Source organism: Meles meles, chromosome 12 (assembly GCF_922984935.1).
Source record: "Meles meles chromosome 12, mMelMel3.1 paternal haplotype, whole genome shotgun sequence".
NCBI classification, from domain to species: Eukaryota; Metazoa; Chordata; class Mammalia; order Carnivora; family Mustelidae; genus Meles; species Meles meles.
In genome coordinates, this window is record NC_060077.1 from 70,575,202 (window position 1) to 70,597,236 (window position 22,035).

The following is a 22,035-nucleotide window of genomic DNA, read 5'->3' on the forward strand; positions in this document are numbered from 1 at the left end:
CTGGGCTGCCTGCCCTTTACAGCAAAATGCAGCCTCAGCGCTTTTCCCTGCTCCTGCTGCTTGCGTTTTTGTTCTGCGTCCATCACCTGGCAGCGGGGGCAGGGTGGGGAGAGGTGGCTGGCTGCTGGCTGGCTGCATCGGGGCCTGGCCTGGCGTGTTCCTCTGCATTCTGGATGGCTGCCGCCAGAGGTGTCTCTTCTCGTCCACCCTCTCCTTCCTTCTTCCTTTGCATCCTCCCCCCGCCCCCCACGTCCACTGGGATCCTGAAAACATAAGCTTCTCTTGCTGGCTCTCTCAGCTTAGCCAGCAGCCCGGCCATGTGGGCAATTCCCTATCCGGAATTTGCTGTGAATGGGAAACCGAGCCAGGAGGGGACCCCGAAACACAGGCGGGAGGGGAGTACCGCAAGCCCTTGAGAGAGCATCCCTGAATTTCCCTGGCCTCTCCCTAGCCTGAGAACTCATTCACCCTGTACATCCTCATTCCTTTTACCTTAAAAATAGAGCAGAGCTTCTAGGTACGCACCCCCAAAGAATCAAAAACAGGGATTCGGATGTTACCCCTGTGTTCCCAGCAGCACTACTCACAAGAGCCGAAAGCAGACACAGCCCACATGTCCCTGGATGGATGATGGATATACAAAACGGGGTCTCCGTGAACACTGTGTTACTGTAATACGACGTAGGATGTGGAATTCTGACACGTTCTCCCCCGTGAATGAATCCGGAAAACATTATCCTAAGTGAAAGAAACCAGTCACCAAAGAATGAATGTTGTATGATTCCGTGTCCGTGAGGTCCTCAGAACAGACAGACTTGAGGACCCAGAAGGGGGAGCAGCGGCTGCCAGGGCCTGAGATGAGGGGAGTGGGAGTTGGAGTTGAATAGGCACAGTTTCTGCTTGGGAGGCTGCAGAGTTCTGGAAATACAGCGATGATGCTTCTCCAACATTGTGATTACACTTAATGCCACAGAATTGTGTGCTTAAAAGTGGTTGCAGTGGTATGTTTATGTTATGTGTATTTTACCACCATTTAAAAAAAAAAAAATGGAGTGTGAGTGCCTGACTGAACTTCCAGCCCGAGAGCTGAGGAGACGGAGAAGGGGGACAGCACCCCCTTTCCGCTCCCTCCTCCCTCTTCTCTGCTAAGAAGGTAAAGCGCCCTGGTTGGGACTCATTCTGGAATGTACAGATGAGCCCAGGGGATACACTAGCCTGGTTCCCTCTTGGGAAGTGGAGTTCCTGGGCGGACGAGAACAGGCGTCCCTGAGGAGAGTGACACAGGAGGAAGGAGGGCCCGGCGACGGGGTGTTATGGATCTGGTCCCCACTGTGGGCAGCTGGGCTCCGTCCCCTGGGACCTGCTGAGGGACCACGAAGAACACACTTCGGTGGTCGTGAGAGACCGAGGAGGGAGTGTCTGTCAGGGGGCTGCCCCAGGAGCCATTTGCGCCTCGCGCTCTGCCAGGGCACAGGGGCCAGGCACCAGGGGGGCCCTTCTGGTTTCCGCCGGAGTGTGTCCAAGGAACCCTGGGCAGATGCGTTCGGGGCAGCCAAGGGGAGATGCCGTCAGCCTCACTGTGTGACTCTGACGGGAACAGGAGGGCCACCACGAGGATGTGAGGACACACAAGGCATCCAAAAGTGACCAGTGGGGGAGTCCTCTGTTTCCCTCTGGGCACCAAACTTGGGCAGACTGGGAATGGGTCTCATGGCCTGTCCCTTTCTGCAGTGATCATGGATCCCAGGATCCCTCACAGGACTGTGGTGTGGCCTGGTGGGGGGCCTGCGGGAGCCTGGGAGAGCCCAGCAGAGCAGGCCGGAGCGGCTGCCACTGCAGGCCGAACCAGACCCTTGATCCTCCTGGAAACACTCCTGTCTAGTCCTTGCAAAGCCCAATCCTCCACCTGGCCCTGGAAAGTGTGCCAGGAGGCCCTTGATAAGATCTTAAGTCTTCGAGGAATAATGGGCATGGCCTTAGACACTGACTTTTCCTGTGGGCAGCTCCTTTTTCAACCCTCTTTGGACCTCAGCCTTATCTCCCCCACCCCCCGGAGGCCGGCCATCTGCCCAGTGCCGGACAGAGAGCTAGGCACAGAGCCCAGCCCGCTAGAGCCTGTAGCCTGGTGCGGAGTAAGAAGCATCCACTTCTTGTGGATGCTTGAAGCATCCACTGGGCTTTGGAAGGGTGGTGGAGAATGGGAAGTGGGAGACATCCTGAGGGCCTGAGCTGGCTGCTAGGAGGTGGCATGAAAAGGCAGTGGCGGGTAGAGGCACCTGGACCTGTGCTGTGCAAACTTGAGCCAGTTACCTAACCTCTCTGAGCCTCAGTTTTCACTTTTAAGTAGTGTATTTATACCAGTTTCATGGCATTATCATGAGGGTAAGTGGCAGAAGGCATATCAATTACTGAGAACAGTGCTGGCACATGATATGGGCCCAGGGCACTTGAGCCATTCCTGTTATTAGAAATCAGAGTGTCCATGCCCATGGGCCAAGGTGGGGTGGGTCCTTTGCCCACCAGCCCAGTCTGAGAGCAGGGGCTTGTGCTGGTTGCCAGATGGCCTCTGAGACACTGTTCTAACATTGTGTGAGTGTAAAGACATCTAGATTTTGTAGACAGAGGGAAGGGAGCATGTCTTTGGGTGAGTGGCACGGTGTGAGCAAAAGCAGAGGCCAAGAGAGCATCACATTTTGTTTTCTATGACCTTGTAACAAACTGCTACAAACTTGGCGTCTTACCTTACCTCCTTATTATCTCACAGTTCTAAAAATCAGAAGGCCAGCTCAGTAAGTCATGAGACAACCCCAGGTGTCAGCCAGGCGGAGTTCTCATTTGGAGACTGGCGGACCAAGGCTGCTCCCAGGCTCATCGGTTGTTGGCAGAAATCACTTGCGGTTGTAGGACTGGGGTGCCCTTCTCCTTGCTGGTCATTGACCAGGGATTTCTTCTCTTGATCCCGGGACGCTGCGTGCTTTCTTTGCATGCGCTCCTTCTTCTTCAAACCAGCCACAGTGTGTTGCGCCTTTCTCATGCTTTGAATCTATCTCTACCTCCTGTCCCAGTTTTAAGGATCTCATGGCACTGCGTGAGGCCTTCCTGAACACTCATTTTAAGGTCTGCTGATTGGGAATTTAATTATATTTGCAAAATCCCTTCCCAGGAGTTGCTAGATTAGTGTCTGATTGAGTAACTGGGAGAAGGTGTACACCCAGAACCTTCTTAGGGTTCTGCCTACCACATGTGGCATGTGGCCAGGACAAGAGGTAGGGTAGGAGGGGGTCGTGGGCAACCATTGGAGCAGGATGAGTAAGGTGGGCCTTGGTGGTAGGAAGGATGTAAGCCTGCTGTAGGCCTTGATTGGCAGGTGGGGGAAGGGGCCTCCTGGGGCATCCATACCTTCACCTCCCCCCCATGGTGCTACACCACTCGGCATGCTTCTCCCCAGTCCGAGCTGACTCCCTGTAGACCCGCTGCCACCCTGACCTCCACGCCTGCCCTCTGAGGAGGGCGCCCAGGCCTGAAATTTTTGGACTCTTCCTTCTGGGTCAGGTGGACATACCCAGGAGCCCCTGGGCTGCAGAGCTCAGGAACCCAGAATCAGCACTACACGGTTCCTTGGCAGCAGACCCGGGGCCCCGCAGAGGCAGGGAAACACAGCCGAACACCAAAATATGAGCCAGGAAATCAGTTGAGGAATATGTGTGTCCCCTCAGGCAGCTCTTCTTCCCCACCACCAGGACCAACTTCAGAAAAGCCTGGGGGCGGTCCAGGGGAGTCCATATTCATGGTCTCAGCAGCGTTTCTGGAGCCCAATGCCCTCTTCTGGATCCATTACAGTTGAAAACTCAACAAACCCTTGATAGCTGGTGAATAGCTATGTTCCCAAGAAGTTCTCAGTAATCTAAGGTCTTGAAATTCAAATGCTCCTTTCAATATTCGAGGACCTTACCTTTATCATGCACAGTCACTTCCTAGATGCATGCAGTCCCTTGTGGTTCTAGAGCCCTGTGCTCTCCTTGTCTACGACTGGGGGTCGTTTGGTAGAAGACCACTCTACTCGTTCTGATGATGAAACCACATGCAGGCTGGGCTTCCTCCTGCTTGAATGCACTCCCCCAGGGAAAGCAGCGATTTTCTGATGATGAAAGGGACACCCATAAGCCTAGAAGCCCCTTCCCATCTGGCCTAGAGCCTGTCAGAAGGAAGGGGAGGGTCTCTGATGGGAAGGGATCTAGAGGTGAGAAGGGTTCCAGTTCTCCCCACTTCCAGGTGGGGTCCAGTGGGGGCTTTAAGGGACAGGAGTGGGCCACTGCAATGGCTGCGTTGACTCAGTCTGGTCAGGGAAGGATGGCGGTTCTGCGGGTGGCCTTCAGCGGGTAACCCTGGAATGCCAGCCACGTTACGCCAGGCCAGCACGGAGAGAGGGCCCGAGGGCTCATGGGAGAGCCACATGCCTATGAGGGGTGGCCAGATGGCGCCCTCGGCTGGCCCATGCTCTCCCAGACTCTTCATACTCTGTCATTAAAAACCAGTCATGTCCTTCCGTGTCCTGTCGAGCCACAGCATAACAAGGCTGCAAAGTTGTGTGTAGACCATTAGGGCCTGCAGGCCTCACCTGATTTAGGGGGCCGTGTGGTGTCCCAAGAGAAAGCATCTCTTTAGAAGGAGGCCTGGTAGGGGGGTTGTACCTGGAGACCCTGGTACGTCCCAGTGCTTGGGTCCGGGCCGTCAAAGCCAGTGGTCTGTTTCTTTCTGCTTTGTGGTAGACTTGGCTAACCCCAGGTGGGGAAGTGGGGCCGGGCAGGGAGGCTGGGTCTGCCTCCTGCAGAATCCCAGGTGGTAAGGCCCAGGTGTGGACTAACACCCAACGCTGCACAAGTACTATGTGGGCCCCTTAGGCGCGCTGCCTGCCTTCTCTGGGCCTCAGCTTCCCTCCACGTGCAGGGGGAATTGCAGCATAGTCTCCACCCTGAAGGCAAGCTGGCGCCCCACTGACTTCTCTGGGTTGTTGGGGGGCTGGGAGGCTGGGACGGAGGAGAGGTGCCCCAGGAGCGCCCCGGGGAGTGGTTCTCAACTGGGCGTCATCTGCACCTCCCTCCAGCTGCATCTCACCCAGCCCACTCTTCTGTCTCCTGCAGCCCCCACGCAGCCCCTGAGCTGGAGGGATGGAGAACTCCTCCGCTGCATCCGCCTCATCCGAGGCTGGGAGCAGCCGCTCCCAGGAGATCGAGGAGCTGGAGCGCTTCATAGACAGCTACGTGCTCGAGTACCAGGTGCAGGGGCTGCTGACCGACAAGACGGAGGGGGACGGCGAGGGCGAGCAGACGCAGTCGCACATCTCCCAGGTGAGCGCTGGCGGGGCCTGGGCAGGTGCAGGGTCCAGTGCGCGGGGGGTGGGTTGGGGGACCCTAAATCCAGGGAGCATCTAGCAGCCTGGTCCTTAATTGCTGAGGCATGGCTGGCCCCAGGTGGCAGAGCCTGGGATCCAGGCAGGGAGTCCCTCGACTCCACTGCGCCTCCATCCTGCCCCGTTGGGCCGCTGGGGCCCGGCCAGACTCAAAATTCATTGGACACACACTTACTGAGAGCCTGCTATGTGCTAGGCACAGGACCCTGTCCTCCACAAGCTCGTGTTCTAGGAGACGTCTGGAGATTGTGGCTTCTCCAGAATGCGCATCATAAAAGGCTGTAATTTGGGAACATTTTCTCTGATTTCAAATACAGGCCGTTGTTGGCAGCCAAAGAGCTGGTCTCAGATACTCATCGGGGCTCTGTGTGCCAGCCCTACGTAGGTGCCTAAGGCATTCTGAGCAGAATGTCAGGTTGGTGTCATCTGGCCCTGGGCTAGTCCGCGGCAGCCCTGGGCTTGGGTGGAAAACAGACTTGCTGACTGTGGGCCAAGATCTGGAAACCTTGAGTTCTCAAGAGTAAAGTGTGAGCCATTAGGGGTCGTGGTGATGTCCCATGCATCTTTCCTTAATACTGTAAATCCCCAGGAGATACTGCTTCAAGAGTTGGTTCCAAATGTCCTTCCAGCTGTCTGTGTGACTTTGGGCAAACCTCTCAGCTTCTCTGAGTCTTGATTTTCTTAGCTGGTGAATAGGGATTATCGTGTTGCCTCAGGAATATTAGAAGATAAAAGGTGATCAGAGGCTCCCAAAGCTAAGAAAAGCAGGGTGTTTCTGCACAAGGAGACACAGGACACATTTCTTCTCCTGTTCAGGATCTGGATCTTGGGTGTTCACATCTTGCTCTTGTTGTCCTACCTCAAGCCGGGTCTCCTCTGACCAATAGAGGGGGACCACCTGGGTACCCTGCTTTGGAGAAAAAGCCAAATGCAACCAGCTGGCTCACTGTCTGGGTGGGCAGAAGACCCAGACCCTCTGGCCATTCAGAAAGCCAGAGGAAACCCGGAACTCGGGACAGGGGGTCAACCTGGGACATTTGGAGGCCATGATGGTCCTACACCTTACCCCACAAGGGCAGGGAAGAGAAAAACTGGCCCGGAGAGAGAAGTGGTGCTTTCCTCTGTGTCTTTAAAGTTCTAAATTTGCTCTCCAAGCGTGTATCTAGCATCTCCCATGTGCCCAACACCATTCTGGGGCTGGGTATCTGGGGGTGAGCAAAAGAGGCATAAAGTTCTGCCCTCATGGGCCTTACATTCTAGGGATGGGTAATGACTGCTGTGCAGAAAAATAAATTAAGAAAACAAAATAGGGAGTGATGAGCATGAGGAGGGGTTTGTAGTTTTAAGTAGGAATATAATGGAAGATGTCACTGAAGTAGGTGAGGCACGAGCAAAGGCCCAGCTGGAGGAGTATTCCAGAGGCAGCAAGGTGACCAAGGTGCAGAGCAAAAGGGAGAGCCAGAGGAGATGAGTCAGGGAGAAAAGGGGGTCATATTGATAACAAGTGCAGGTACCAAGCCTGGGGTCTGCCGGCACTGAGCAAGCAGGGTTGGGAGGAGGGACCCATCAGAGACCAGGAGGGAGGCGGAAGGAAAACCAGGCGGGATGGAGTGCTGGGAGCCTCGGGGAGGGTGGAGATGTTCAAGGAGATGGGGGGTGGGTTAGCTGTGTGGACGGCAGCTGCTGGGCCATGGAAGAGGAAGACCGAGAAAGACCTGACAAGCTATGGGGGCTCATGAGAGGTGTCTAGAGAGGTGCCCATCAAGGGGCAGGGGCTAACGTTCAGGAGATGGGTTGCAGATGGGGAGGGTAATACGGATCCTCTGTGTATTACAGGGGTGTCTCTGTAAAGGGGAGAGACCTGGTATTTGGAGAAGTGAGGTCAAAACGGGAGCATCCACAATATGTCGTGCATGGATGGGAGTGGTCTGGGGCAGAGGGAAGGCTCCGTGGAGCTGTGGCCTTGAGTAGAGGAAAAGGCTTGACCTTGGCTCGGGTCCCCAGTGGCTCGCCCACGATCACAGAGGGGCGCGTTTCCAGGCTTGTAGCCGTGCTTCCAGAATGAACCCCCCATTGTGCAACGTAGCCGTGAGTTTCTCCAGCTATTTTCAGCTGCGATGGCGCAGGTGCAGAGTTACAGAACTGAATTTAACTGGGGCTGAGGTTTCTCTGGGCAGTGACGCTGGAGGGAAAGAAGGGCCGGGGGCAGGGGTAGAAGGAGTCAGGACAGGGCATTCCCTGACACTGAGCCAGGCGAGGACAAGAGAGAGGACCCAAGGCAGAGAGAGCTGCTGAAGGGTGGTGGGTCAGTGGACTGGGGGTCCCAGGAGTTGGTGAGTGGCTGGAGTCCTGCAGGAGTGAACAGCAAAGGGGAGTGCCCAGAGGTGGGCGTTTCGAGTCCAGGACAGGAGGTGCCGCAGCTGGCAGTGAAAGGCTGGGCACGAGCATGGAAGTGTTGAGCGGAGAAGAGATCAAGAGGAAGGTGGTGGAGCTGATTGCCAGGGCAGAGAAGCCACGTCACTGACATCGACCCGTGCCAGAAAAGGTGGCCGCGATCCAGTAGAACAGTCTTAAGGAGTACAGAAACTGAGGCGGGGGTGGGTGACCGGGGGTCTACAAGCGATTGTACGGAGGGGGTGCCTTGTCTGAGGATGTGTTAGTTTCAGCCGCCTTTATCATACACTTAGCAGTATCATCCCCTGGAGTGGCGGGAAGGGGGGACGGGCTCAGACTAGACTGGACCATTTCCAAGGGAAATGAACCTCTTTGGGTCGTGGAGGGCAGGAAGGGGAGGGAATTAGGTGGACGGACTCCAGCATACTCCAGGCCCTGTGGACGGGGTGCGGGGCTGGCTGGCCCATGCTTCCCACCTCCCAGACCGTTGTGGCCTCTCGCAGCCAACAGCGGGGTCTCCTTTGGAGGCTCCTCCTCATGAGGTAGGCTCCTCTCATAGGAAGAGTGCCCAAAGATGCCATGAAGCTTCACCCCAGAGGATACCTGACCAACGGTAGAATTTCTCTTCCCACAGCGGCCACTGGGGAGAAATTTCTGGAAGCAGGGCCCCTCCTGGTGTCTCTGGCCTCCCTGTGCTCTCTCGCTCTGGGCCTTGCCCTTGGGGCTCCTGCTTCTGGGAGCGGTTGGGCCTGACCATGCTTGGATGTCCACATCTGCAGGGGCTCTCAAATAGATGTTTGTTGGGAGGCTGTGTGGAAAACATGGCCACGTGCAACATCCGATGTGTTCCTTAAATTTCCTGCGACTCTGAAATTCCCTGGAAGAATGCAGACACCTGGCAAGAGACCGGGGTCTTCCTGTGTGCCACTGGCCAAGAAAGGATGTTTTAACCCTATGCCCACCAAACCCACTACCAGACCCTCGCAGACACAGCTGGGGCACGGACTCCAGAGGAAGGGCCGCAGTGGATAGCTCTCGGCAAGGCTGGGGTTAGATGTATTTATATAGCACACTTCTTTAAAAAAAAAAAAAAAAGTCTCTGTTGACACAACTTTAAGGGAAGTCTTTCTGCTAGAGCCTTTTTGCTTTTTCTTATTTAACCTGATGACTATTTTAAATGGAAACGAAGAACCCCCCCCCCCCCCAAAAAAAAGCCCTCAGAGAATGTCCCTATCTGCCTGTCTGCGGTGGTGTTTTGATGTCTCTGGGAGAGGAAAATTGTGAAGAATCTTGGAAACGTTGAGAAAACTTGAGAGAGTGGAGAATAATGTTGCTTTTCAGTTGGTGAGATCATTTTTTTTAGGATATGAGAGATGATGGTTGGCCCTCAGAAGAAAATGCCTCATGATGCTTGTACAGTTGTGTTCTCCCCCTCCCCTCCTTTAGCAACAACTAGGAAGAAAGATGGATGGACGAATGGATGCATGCATGGAAGGTTCTATGGATGAATGGAAAGAGATTAGATAGAGAAGATAGATAGATAGATAGATAGATAGAGCCAGTGAGCTTCCTTTTCTTTACATGAGCAACCAAGAGAATGTATGTTCTACATTTCCCAATGCTTTTGGGATACCATATTTAAAATTGTGGGGTGCCTAGGTGACTCCGTGGGTTAAGCCTCTGCCTTTGGCTCAGGTCATGATCCCAGCCAGGGTCCTGGGATTGAGCCCTGCATTGGGCTCTCTGCACAGTGGGGAGCCTGCTCCCCCCCCCCCACCGCCTACTTGTGATCTCTGTCAAATAAATAAATAAAAATCTTAAAAAATAAATAAATAAAATAAAATAAAACTACACACACACCCCCCATGTACATATCAGGAGTGCCTGCCCTCCAGTGGATTCCAAGTCCATAAGGCACCTCCTGAAAGTTGTCTTCCCTCTGTCTTTGAGAGAACGGAGGATAATAGCCCTGTTCCACAGCAGAGAAGCCTGCTGGAGGACAGAGGTGGGAGGAGACCAAACCACACTGCGTCGTGGTGGCTGAGCTGGGCCCCATCCCTTCCCTCCCCACTTCTGGGCACCTGCCTCGAGCTCCGCTGTCGAATGCATAGAACATAGGAACATTGTAAAGAGCAGATACAGTTAATGAAAGCATATTTCCCCATAAATTCTCAGTCACAGGTGAAATGAACGAGTGAGGGTGAAAAGAATTTCCTATGGTCCTTTCTGAGGACGTCAGGCACTTAAGGCTCCTAGGCTTTGTCTAAAATGCTGAGTGTCCTTCACAAGAGCAGTGTAACCATGAGGATAAGAAGAATGGGATACAAATATTCAGGTTGGCATGACTTCTTTCACTCACAGTGTTTTTCCTTCCCTTTCTCTTCATGTTTTTCTTGATTCTGCCTTCCCTGTTCGCTGCTCCCTCATCCCCCTTTTATCCCATTCCTTTGTTGCCTCCTGCCCTTTGCACCCACTCCCCTGCCGACTTTGCTCGGAGGAGGAAGCCCTCTATGGTGGACCACCCATGAAAGGCTTAACTGAAGAAGTGAGTTGAAGGGGAATTGTGGGATGCTTGAGCATGGGGGCCTCCCTCAACTTCTTAGAGATATGATTCATTTTCATTTACATGAATACTCTATGCATAGTTCTTAGGATATACAAGAATTCTAATATTAGCAATAAAATCTCCCTTAGCTGCTACCTCTTACCACCGCCTTGATTGGTGAGTGAACTTCATCCTTTTTCATGCTTTTACCAACCTATATATAACATAGGACTTACAGAAGTACATTATTTCAAAATAATAAATCAGGGATGCCTGGGTGGCTCAGGCAATTAAGCGTCTGCCTTCGGCTCAGGTGATCTCAGGGTCCTGGGATCCGGTCCCGCATCGGGCTCCTTGCTCAGCAGGGAGCCTGCTTCTCCCTCTCCCTCCGCCTGCCGCTCCCCCTGCTTGTGCGCTCTCTCTCCCTGACAAATAAATAAAATCTTTTTAAAAAATCACTAATCATAGCCAATGAGTATATATTGTTCAATAACCTACATCTTTTACCTTGCTGTATGCCCCAGGGGTTCTTCCAGACTTGTACACCCCTGGTATCTGTCTGATGGCTACGTCGTAGTCGGTGCCATGGATGTCCCATAGTTACATGCACCTGCTGAGGGGGATTCAGGGAACTTCTGAGTGTTCCCCTGGAAATGTAAGATATGCCAACGAATGTTATGGAACGTGCCTCCTCCTGCACATATAAAGGTGTTTATTTAGGTAGATGCTGAGAAATAGAATCATTTTTAATAGCTATTGTCAGATCGTTTGCTGGAATGTTCTGTTTTTCACGCCACCGCCGGTGTATTGAGACAGATCATCTCTTGCCCTCTTAATTTGCATTTTCTTGGTGTCTAGTGAAGTTGCGCCCTTTTTAGTCTGATTACCTGTCATTTTTTAATGAGTTAAAATTTTATTTTACTTTTAAAACAACAATTGGAAAAACAGAGATAGTCAGGAAACAGAGGAAGAAACCCAGCATGACTTTGTGATACAACTAATGTTATTTTGGGTACTGTTTTTTCTTTATGTACCTTTTACAACGTTGAACGTGCATACCTGTAATTTATAGCATAGTCACTTTTTTAGCATGATCTAGACATCATTTGGTGGGTTGTGGCACAAAGTATAATTGTTTAAATCTGCCTCTGCAAATCACTATTGGTTTAAAAGTGAAGTATAATTATAGCTAACGTTTTGTTCATTCAAGCCCTGTTCTAGGCTCTGGGGATAAACTCAAGAACAGAATGAACCAGAATCCCTGCCCCCCCCCCCACCAGTCCCCAGGCTTCCTTTCCAATGGAGAAAGACAGCCGTTTGGCTGGTGCAGGCAAGAGGTGATGGTGGCTTGGAGGAGTGCGGTCACTGTGCGGGTGGTAAAGGGCAGTCTTGTTATACCTTGAAAGTACCAATCACATGATTTTCTGATGAATAACCTTGAGGATTTTAGCCTGAGTAACTGGAAGAATAGACTTTGCAGAAATGAGAGCTATATAGGAGACCCCAAGAATAGCTTTGGGGAGCAAAGATCAGGAGTTGAGGGTTTTTTTTAAGATTTTATTTATTTGACAGACAGAGATCACAGGTAGGCAGAGAGGCAGGCAGAGAGAGAGGAAGGGAAACAGGCTCCCTGCGGAGCAGAGAGCCTGACTCGGGACTCAATCCCAGGACGCTGGGATCGCGACCTGAGCTGAAGGCAGAGGCCTTAACCCGCTGAGCCACCCAGGCGCCCCAAGAGTTGAGTTTTGGAACAGGAAAGGTTTAAGATAGCATTAACGTCTTGGTGGAGATGCCAGTGAAGCAGGTGGGTGTGCAGAGGTGGTGTTCGGAAAGGAATGACCTGGAGACTTACATCTGTCAGTAGCAGCCTACGGATGGTATCTGACGCCCAGGACTGAGCTTAGAGAAGAGGGTCTAATATTGAGTCCTAGGAGACTGAGGAGATGAGCAGGAACTAACAGAGAACACTGAAGTGTGTCCGTGTTCACTCATTTGCTCTTCGCAATAATTCTATGAAGATACTGTTTTTGTTACCAGTTTACAGGAGAGGAAACTAAGGCACAGAGAGGTTGAATAATCGGACCAAGGTTACACAGCAAGTGTGTGGCCAGTCTGAGGTCTAAACCAGGTGGTCTTACTCTAGCTGTCATCCACTTAACCTCTCTCCTGTTGCTAGTTCCTGTTCATTATTATGGGGAGTCTTCGGGATAAAGTGGCTTGTCCAAGGTCAGAGAGTTATAGAGCAGGAGTGAGAACTCAAGATTCACTGCCTCAAGAACTTGAGCTCCTAATCACTACATTATGCTGCCTCTACAATAGGAAAGTTGGTTTTGTTTTTTTTTTTTTCTTTTTAAGACACGTGGGAAAAGCCTTTGTTCCTCTCTCAAATCTCAGCCCTAGGGCAGTGCCTCCTCCCTCTTACACTCAAGGCTTTTCTGGAGCATCACAGGCATGGAGCGTGGGCTGCCCACCAGTTCTGCTCCTCTCCGTGGACAAGGAGCCCTCAGACTCTTCCCTGGGTGGTCCTTCCACCCCCTTGATTAAGAAGCCCTGAATAAGATGACTTTTTAAATGAATTTTCACTTTGAAATAAATGCAGATATAAATAAAATGTCAACAATAGTACCAAGAATCCCTGAATATCCTTCACCCGGAATATCCGATTTTCATATTTTACCACTTTGCTTTCTGCCTCTCACTACTCTCAAGAGAAAGAGAGAGAAAGAGATTCTATAAAGGGATTCTTTTTTTATGTATTTGAGAGAAAGGTGCAGACTCTCCTTTATTGCTAAACACTTCAATGTGTATTTTCTAAGAAGAGGGATATTCTCTTACACAGTCATAGTATAGGAAATAAACATTGAAACAGTATTATTATTTAATGCAGAGACTTTATCTTTCACCAGTTTTCCCAGTAATATCCTTTATGGCAAAAAATGAAGGAAGGAGGGAAGGAAGGAAGAAAGGAAAGGAGGAAACAAGGGAAAGGAAAAGAGGAAGGGAAGAAGGAAGAAATTGTAGGTTCCTCAAAAATTAAACATAGAGGGGCACCTGGGTGGCTCAGTGGGTTAAAGCCTCTGTCTTTGGCTCGGGTCATGGTCCTGGGGTCCTGGCATCGAGCCCCGCATCGGGCTGTCTGCTCGGCAGCAAGCCTGCTTCCTTCCTCTCTCTCTGCCTGCCTCTCTGCCTACTTGTAAACTCTGTCTGTCAAATAAATAAATAAAGTCTTTAAAAAAAATTAAACATAGAATTACCATGTGATGCTGCAATTCCACTTCTGGATATATACCCCAAAGAATTCAAAACAAGGACATGGACAGATATTTACACACCCGCATTCATAGCAGCATTATTCACAATAGCCAAAAGGTGGAAATAACCCAAGTGCCCATCAGTCGATGACTGGATAAACCAACTGTGGTCTGTCCATACGATGAAATAGTATTGAGGCTCAAGAAGAACAGGAAATCCTGTGATATGTGCAACATGGATGAGCCTCGAGGACTTTATGCTCAGTGAAATAAGCCACACAGGAAAGGACAGCTACTGTATGATTCCACTTGATCAGACACTTAGAATAGCAAAGCTCGCAGAGAATGAAAGCAGAAGCGTGAAATGGGAGGCAGGGGCTGGGAGGATGGGAGTAGGGGGTTAGGGTTTGAGGGAGACAGAGTTTCAGGTTGAGATGATAAAGTTAAGTCCTGGAGATGGGATGCCTGAGTGGCTCAGTCAGTTGAGCGTCTGCCTTTGGCTCAGATCATGATCCCAGAGTCCTGGGATTGAATCTCACATGGGGCTCCCTGCTCACCGGGGAGTCTGCTTCTCCCTCTGCACACCCAACCCCCTGCTCCTGCTCTCTCTTGCTCTCTCTCTCAAAAAATAAATAAAATCTTTTTTTTTTATTTTTTTTTTAAAGATTTTATTTATTTATTTATTTGACGGAGAGAGAGATCACAAGTAGGCAGAGAGGCAGGCAGAGAGAGAGGAGGAAGCAGGCTCCGCGCGGAGCAGAGAGCCCGATGTGGGGCTCGATCCCAGGACCCTGAGATCATGACCCGAGCCGAAGGCAGCGGCTTAATCCACTGAGCCACCCAGGCGCCCCAAAAAAATAAATAAAATCTTAAAAAAAAAAAAAAAAGGAAAGAAAAAGTCCTGGAGATAGATGGTGGCAACAGCTGCAGGATAATGGGAATGAACGTAATGCCGCTGAAATCCACTCTTGAAAATGGTACATTTCATGTTCTATATATTTTTCTATAATTAAAAAAATGTCTGGTTCAGTGTCTAATCCAAGATCACACATTACATTTAGTATCCAACACTTTTATTGGCTCTTTGAATTAAAAGCTATTTATGCCTTTACTCATTCTGCCACTTTTTGGCTGTGTAACCCTGGGCAAGTTAGCAGCCATGCTATGCCTCAAATCCCGTATTTGCAAAGTGGGCATACGAAAGGTGCCTAGATGGCTATGAGGAGTAAATGTTAACATATGTTGTAGGCTAGATGTAAAGGAAATCTTGATACATTGTGACAAACTCATTTTTGTTATACACGTGCTCCTCACACGTGGCCTTTCACTTGCCTTTCATTTTGCTCAGGATTCCTTTTGTCACACCAAGTACAGTCTAAAACTCCTATCTTCGCATTTGATCAACTTGGAATGTGCTGTTGACAGTGTGAGGCAGACATCGAGGGTAATTTTTCCTTACTTTCCTCCAGTTGTCTCAGTCCCGGTGTTTATTGATGATCTCTCCTTTCCCCTGACTGGAAACACTAGCCTCATCATAATATCATCTGGGATCTGAATTCCCATTTGTACATCTATAGGTGCATGGATGCGGTTTTGCCATTTGTCTCTTTGTCTCGTCCTGTACTGAGTCAACTTGTTGGTTTGGGTCGAGCCTTGTAATGTACTTGGATATCAGGAAGTGCAGTCCCTGGGGGGGCTTCATACCCCTGAAAAGTGGGGTATACCCTCAGCCTCCCCCTACTCTGTGCTTTTCCTCCCCCAGGGCCCCATGGGTTCCCCCTGTCTTTTACCAAGTCAGCTCCTAAAATACTGTCCCTCCTGGGATGCAAATGACAAGAGAGCAGGTTATATTTTTTTATTATGAATTTTTTTTAATTTATTGCTTAAGATTAGTAAGTGATCTCTACACCCAACGTGGGGCTTGAACTTGTAACCCTGAAATCAAGAGTCACCGGCTCCCCCAGCCGAGCCAGCCAGGTGCCCCTGCTGTGAGATAATTTAATTGTGCCGATAAGAGCGAAGAGTAACAGAATAAGCATCTATTTTGGGTATAGAATAAGCATCTGTACTCCCCTGCTTATGAAGTCTTCACCCTGTGCCATCTGTGTTTCAGGTTTTTAAAGGAAGAAATAAATCATAGCAGCGGGCTGGAGGCCCCGCACCACTCTCACGAATTCGATGTTCATCGTTTCCATATAGGACAATGTCCCACTTTTCTGCCTCCTTGTGTTCAGTGACCTTCTCAGGAGGACACCCCCTCTTCCCCCAGAGGACTTGCTCCTAGCTGCAAACCGGTTTTCCTTGAAGGAGAAGCTCTCTAGTGTGGGATCAGGCGGCGGGGGGCGGGCCAACTGGGCCTGCTCTCCAGGCAGGATCTTCTCTCCGTTCTAGAATCATCTCAGACAGATAAGGACAAATTCGGGGAAGGTGTGCGTCTGGAGATTTTTCTAGGCGATGGCTCGGAAAAGGCGAGGGGGAGGCAGTGGGTGTTGGTTAGGGCTTAGGAGCAATCCCAGCAGAGGTGGGGAGGAGCTTTGGAGTGGGGAAGGGAGAGTTCCCAACCGGCTTTAGGGAGCAAGGAAGGAACCCTCATCCCCGCTGGTGGTGATCCCAGCCGTCCCGGGACTGCTGCTCCTTTAGGCACTGGAGCTGGGTGCCTGCTGGAGCTGGGTGCCTCGGAGCCCAGCCCCATGGGCACAGCTTTGTGGGATAAGTGCCGGGATTCACGCTGAATTCCTTCCGGGGCGAGGGGTGGGGGGCAGGAAAGCTTTGCCCAGCTGGGCCACAGTCCCTTCTGCAACCACTGTGCCCAGGGGCCTGCCTCTGTCCAGCCCTGACTGGGTCTCTGCGGTGGGTTTCTGCAGGCTTGACCACCTTGCTTGCTCTCCTTCACACGGAGCAGCCCCTCTGCTTGCTGCTTGTCTGTACCGCACTCCCAGATCCATTTCTTCGTTTCTGTCTTTGCCTCCACTGCCAGTGGGAACCTGGATGCTGGACCCAAGCCTCCTGCCCCGCTTCCCGCCCTGCCCTGCCCCCACCCGGGCTAGTTAGCCTTCCCTGACATGGCTCTGATGACGTCCTTCCCTAGCAGGGTCTCCCCCCTTCTTCTGACCCTGTGTACCGGAAAAGTCTCCGAGTGCCTTGACCAGAGAGTCATGCTTGCTGCCATCAGCCTCTGAGCTGACGGCTGTCCCACTGCCTGTGTCCACATCCAGGCTCGTGCTTCTCCAGGAGTCCCCACTTGCCCATTTTCCTTCCCTGCACCCACCCCCCAGCCTCCTGCCAAGGGCACGCTCTTCCTCCTCTCAGCCTCGCCGTCCACGTGGCATTGCTATTATCAGAGGGCTCGCTTCTCCTGGGAAGGGAGGTGTTTATTGCAGGTCCCCCTCCGAAGGCGCCTGAGAAATGACTTCTGGTGGGCGGATACTGAGTTAAGGATGGCTTTGACGAAGGAAGGGCATCTCTCAGGAGCTCGGGACCCCTCTCCGAAAGCCTAACTGGGGGGCTGAGTTTGCCTCTAGCAGTGAGTGAAACCTTAGCCTTTTCTCTACTTGCTTGGCAAGAGGAGCATCGTCCCCGCCCTGCTTGCTGACCTCAGCAGTGTGCTCGACAACAAGTCGTTGTTCCAGGAGATGTCACCCAGGTGCTCTGCAGCTGGGGTTGAGGTATTGGGGACACCTGGGTTGGGGGAAGCCTTTCTCTACAAGGCTGTCCTAGAATTGTGTGGAGGGCGTGTGATCCCAGCCTATAGTCGCTGCGTGCCTTGGCCATCCCAGCCAGGAAAGGAGAAGCCACTGCAAGGATATAAAACCAGAGGGATTGTCTTTATAATAGTTTAAGTACTTTATGCACATATGTACATACATATGTGTGTCTATATATATATATCATTCAAAAATCTGTGTATACATACAGGTACTTCTTACTTATTATTTTGAAATTATTTTAACTAAACTTAAAGGTGTAAACATAGTACAGCATGTTCCCACAGACCTGTCCAGCTTCCCCTAACACGAACACATTACATCACCATAGTACCGTCATGAGAACTCAGGAATTAACATTGGTATCATGAGACTTTATCTGAATTTCATTGGTTCTCCCACGAACGTCTGATTTTCTGTGCCAGGATCCAGATTGGCATCAAGTTGCCATGTCTCCTCATTCTCCTCCAATCTATGTACCCTTCTTGGGTCTGGTTTTCCAGGACCTTGACTTGAAGACTGCTGGTTACTTGTTTCCTAAAACGTTGTTCTATTTGGGTTGCCCGGTGTTTCCTCCTGAGTAGATGGAGGTCGTGCATTCTTGGCAAGAACGCTTCAGAAGGGATGGGCCGTCTTTGACACATCATACTAGGGAGTCCTTGAAGCTGATATGGCCAGTGTTATCCCCCATCTCTCGGTTAAGGTGGTGTCTGGCGGATTTCTCACTTTCCTTTGTATAACTAATAAATATATTTATTAAAATTAATAATTAATATAACTAATAAATATCTTGGGGGGAGATGCTTTGAGACTGCAAATATCCAGACAGAGGAAATTTATTCCAGGCAGTTGGTTACCCAACTGCCTGGAATGATAGAAGATGATAGAAGATGATAGAAGAACTGAGAAGCAAAAAAAGCCAGAGATCAGCAATTCCACCTCCAGGCCGGAGGCAGAGAAGGAGGAGAGATGGGTTGCCAGAGACCAGGAGTCAAGATCATGACTCCTCACCTCTGGTGAGGTCTGGAGCCATGAAGGAGACCCAGTCCCTGCTGGTAAGACCCCCTGAAGCATAGAGGGAAGGGAGAAACGCTTTCTTGCTGGCTTCCAGCTCCGCTGCCTCCCAGTGGCCGAGCGGAGCTGGAAGCCAGCCAGCACAGGAGTCTGGGAATCGCAGTCTGCAGGGGTCAGCCCCTCTGCAGTGCCCAGCTGGACATGTGCTCTAAGTGGATTTCGAAAACTTGGTATGGAAAGATTATAAAAGATCTCTCATTAATAATGTTTTAGGAGCACCTGCGTGGCTCAGTTGGTTAAGGGCCCAGCTCTTGATTTTGGCACAGGTCATGATCTCAGGGGGATGAGATCGAGCCCCACCTGGGGCTCCACACTCAGCTGGGAATTGCTTGAGATTCTCTCTCCCTTTCCCTTTGCCCCTCCCCCAACACATATGCATGCGTGCTCTTGCGCTCTCCCTCTTGCTCTCTGATAAATAAATATTTTTAAAAAATAATGTTTTATATTAATTACCTATTGAAGTGATCTTATTTTGGGTATATTGAGATAAATAAAATATAATATTAAATTTAAGTTAACCTTTTCCTTTGTAAAATCTGGCTGCTAAATCAATTAAAATTACCTCTGTGGCTCCTAAGCTTGTGGCTCTCATGTTATTTTTAGCTAAGAGTATACTGGTACCTGTAACAAAGGTCATGCCCTTGACCCACAGTCAGGAGGGTGTGGCCAGCTAAGGTTTTCCAAGACCCAGACTGCACTGGCCTTGAGCCATTCACGCTCACTCTGTTTTGACCAAGTATGTCAAATATCGATATTGGACTCCTCTGTTCTTTGTGTATCACACAGGGTGTAGGTCAAGGTCAGTGTTCAACATTAGCCTAAGGGGCTAGCTAGCATTTAACACAATAATAAAAATACCACCACATAGCTCCATGGCACCTTACAGAGGAAAAGCCGTGCTGTTAGTACTACTTCACATCTCTACGGTGTCTTCATAGGTTTACAGAAGTCCTTCATTTCAGCCTTGCAGTCAGCCAGCCTTGCTGGCTGCGTTTTGTAGGTGACCGGACAAAGCCTGGGAAATCCGTGGGTTTCAGTGGCTCTCAAGCCTCTGGTGCATCAGAAGGGGAACTTGTCAAAGTGCTGCAGCTCAGCCCCACCCTCACCGAGGGTAGAGGGCAGGGCCCAGGGACCTCTGTGCGGCAGGTTTAGGGGAATCTCATGCAAGTGGTCATCAGACCACACTTTGGGGCACCCCCGGTCTCTGAGCTCTTGAGGAGTGAGTGCTGGGACTGAGCTGGAGCCAGGATTCTGATGGCCATTCTGGGGCTCTTCCTGTCAGCCCACGGGCCCCTTGTCCCCTGGAGCTGGGTGCATGGGAAGTTCCACATGTCTGTGCCCCCCTTCAGCTCGGACAATCAGATGCGCTGCTGGTTGTTCAAAGTACAATCACCCTGTGTCCTGTGTGGTTCACTCTGCAAGGCAGCTGGTCTCAATCCCTCTGGTGGGCTTAGGTTAAGGGAAGGAACTTTGCCTTCCCCAATCATGCACCAGAGGGGTCACCTCAAGGTGGAATTTGGAGATGCCACAGTGAACCCGCTGGTAGGGAAGGATTTGCTTTGAAAATGGCCAAGTAGGATTTTATCCCGGCTCTCTTGCAGAAGGGCAGGGCTGTCCCAGGAAGGCCCCGGCAGGGTGAGGACGAGCCTACATGTCCAGCCATCACTGACCACTCCTTTCTCTCCTGCAGTGGACAACAGACTGCAGTGAGCAGCTGGACAGCAGCTGTTCCTTCTCCCGAGGCCGAGCTCCCCCACAGCAGGTAGGGAACCAGCTTTGTGCGCCTTCTGGGGGTGGTCACGTGTCTTGTCTGTTGGGGTTCCTGGGCTGGCTTTGTGATGGCTCTTCTGGGCTGGGTGATGTGGAGAGAGCAGGAAATAAGAGAGGGGAGGGTGCAGTCTGCTCTCTGGAAAGTTCTCCCTGAACACCCAGCCCACAGTGAAGCACGCCCTCCTCAAAACATAGATTCCTGAGTTTTTTGGTTTTGTTTCGTTTGGTTTGGTTTGGTTGGGTCATTTGACGATTTTTGCATCAACACCTGCAACCAACTGCACGTCCGTTGAGAGGGGAGTGGATAAATGAGGTGTTGAATTGTATACAGTCGTAGCCTGAATGAACGTGGAGGTTCACACATCAGCATTGGTGATCGATCCCACAAACAGTGGGACTCCTAGGGTTTGGGTGCTGGTGGGGCATTTGAGTTCACTTCTGGTCCAGGTGAGCAGAGGACCTGGAGGGGCAGAATGTGGGGGTGAGCTGTCGGTGCCCCCTGCCCCCCAGGCATCCAGCTTCCTGTTCCCTGCTAGAGCCTGCTGCTTCTCTCCCTGTTGCTTGCCTGTGAGATCCCAAGGGGGCACCCACACAGGCGTGGGGTCTGTGGCCAGGAGGAAGGAGACAGCTGCTCTGGTGACCCTCAGGCATCCTATATCCCCTGGTTGTCCACCTGTTTTTGCTGATACCTTATTCCTGGAAGACCATGGGATTAGAGGCTGAAAGGAATCACAAGCCCAGCTTCGTGCTGTTCCTGTCCAGAGAGACATGGGCTCCTGCACTCACTTGTTCAAAATTTCAGAGCAGTTGGCGTTCACACATTGCCCTGAGCCTGCTGGCTTGTGTCTGACTTCAGTCCCATGGCACCGATTAAATAAACTCCTCTCTCTTCTGTCCTAAGCAAAGATGATCGGTGGCCTCAGTTCTAGATCTTTCTTAGGCTGCAGGGCTTTGTCCACCTTGGTGTGGGGGGAATGGCTGCCCTCTCACACTACAGGTTGTTTGTGTGTGTTTCATTGTTTCTTGGGCAGGAGGCCAGTAGTGAACCTTGGGTTGGGGTTGTGGGTAGGGGAGGAGGCAAGAGACCCAGGTTCTCCTATTTGCTCTGCCACAAACTGGGTAGAAATTCTTCTCATCCTCAGCTTCCTCCTCTAAAAATCAGGGAACTCAATGACCTCTGGGGGCCTGTCTAGCTTCTCCATGCCACTTTGTAACTGAAGTCCATGGAGGTGTCATGACCTGACCCAGCTGGTACTTGAACCCAGGTCTCTTACTTGCCCCTCCCCCCATTTGGCCATTTACTTTGCTTTACTGTAATAGGTATCCTTCCATGGAGGACTGTTGTCCCTGCCACTAGACTGCCAGTACTTGGTCAGGAACCCTATGTTATCCTCCCTGAATCCCTCTAGCCATGGCCTGAGGTCTGGCATGTCAGAGCACCGCCTGCCAATTACCCTGGGATTTCCTACCTGAAGACTCCCTTAACTCTTCAGTGGCAAAGGTGGGCTTGGGTCTGGGGACTCAAGAACCAGAGGGTTCCAGTGAAGGGTTAAATTCTTAGATAGGGGACATAAATGGCTGATAAATGAGAGACCAAAATACTAGCTCTCTGTTATTTGGTCAGTAGGTGTCTGGCTCTGGAATCTTCCAGAATCTTCCTTTTTTTTTCCCCCTCTCCCCTTAATCACCTTTTCTGTGCCCCTTCTTCCCACCCATTCCCTCCGGTCTCATTCACCTGTCACTCCAAACCGGATTCCAGGGGGCAGAGAATGACTTGTGCTCCCACTTCCCCTTCACCTGCCTCCCTTGCCCGATGGCATCCTTTCATAGCCAGGTTCACGCCCCTGGAGGATGGTGGGTGGGGAGTCAGCCAGACTCTAGGCTGAT

At 51.1% G+C, this 22,035-nt stretch overlaps 1 protein-coding gene across 6 annotated transcripts in view; it reads left to right on the forward strand.

Moving 5' to 3' along the window:
* Window positions 1-22,035, forward strand: part of CTIF (cap binding complex dependent translation initiation factor) — a 283,525-nt gene that overhangs the window by 67,755 nt on the left and 193,735 nt on the right. For 4 of the 6 annotated variants that reach the window (XM_046025092.1, XM_046025096.1, XM_046025095.1 and 1 more), the window contains exons 2-4: window positions 5,142-5,348; window positions 10,305-10,349; window positions 20,069-20,140. In XM_046025092.1, coding sequence (XP_045881048.1) covers window positions 5,169-5,348; window positions 10,305-10,349; window positions 20,069-20,140 — 297 coding nt within the window. In that variant the 5' untranslated portion in view covers window positions 5,142-5,168. The remainder of the gene's footprint in view (window positions 1-5,141; window positions 5,349-10,304; window positions 10,350-20,068; window positions 20,141-22,035) is intronic. The other 2 variants (XM_046025097.1, XM_046025098.1) reach the window with 1 other exon arrangement.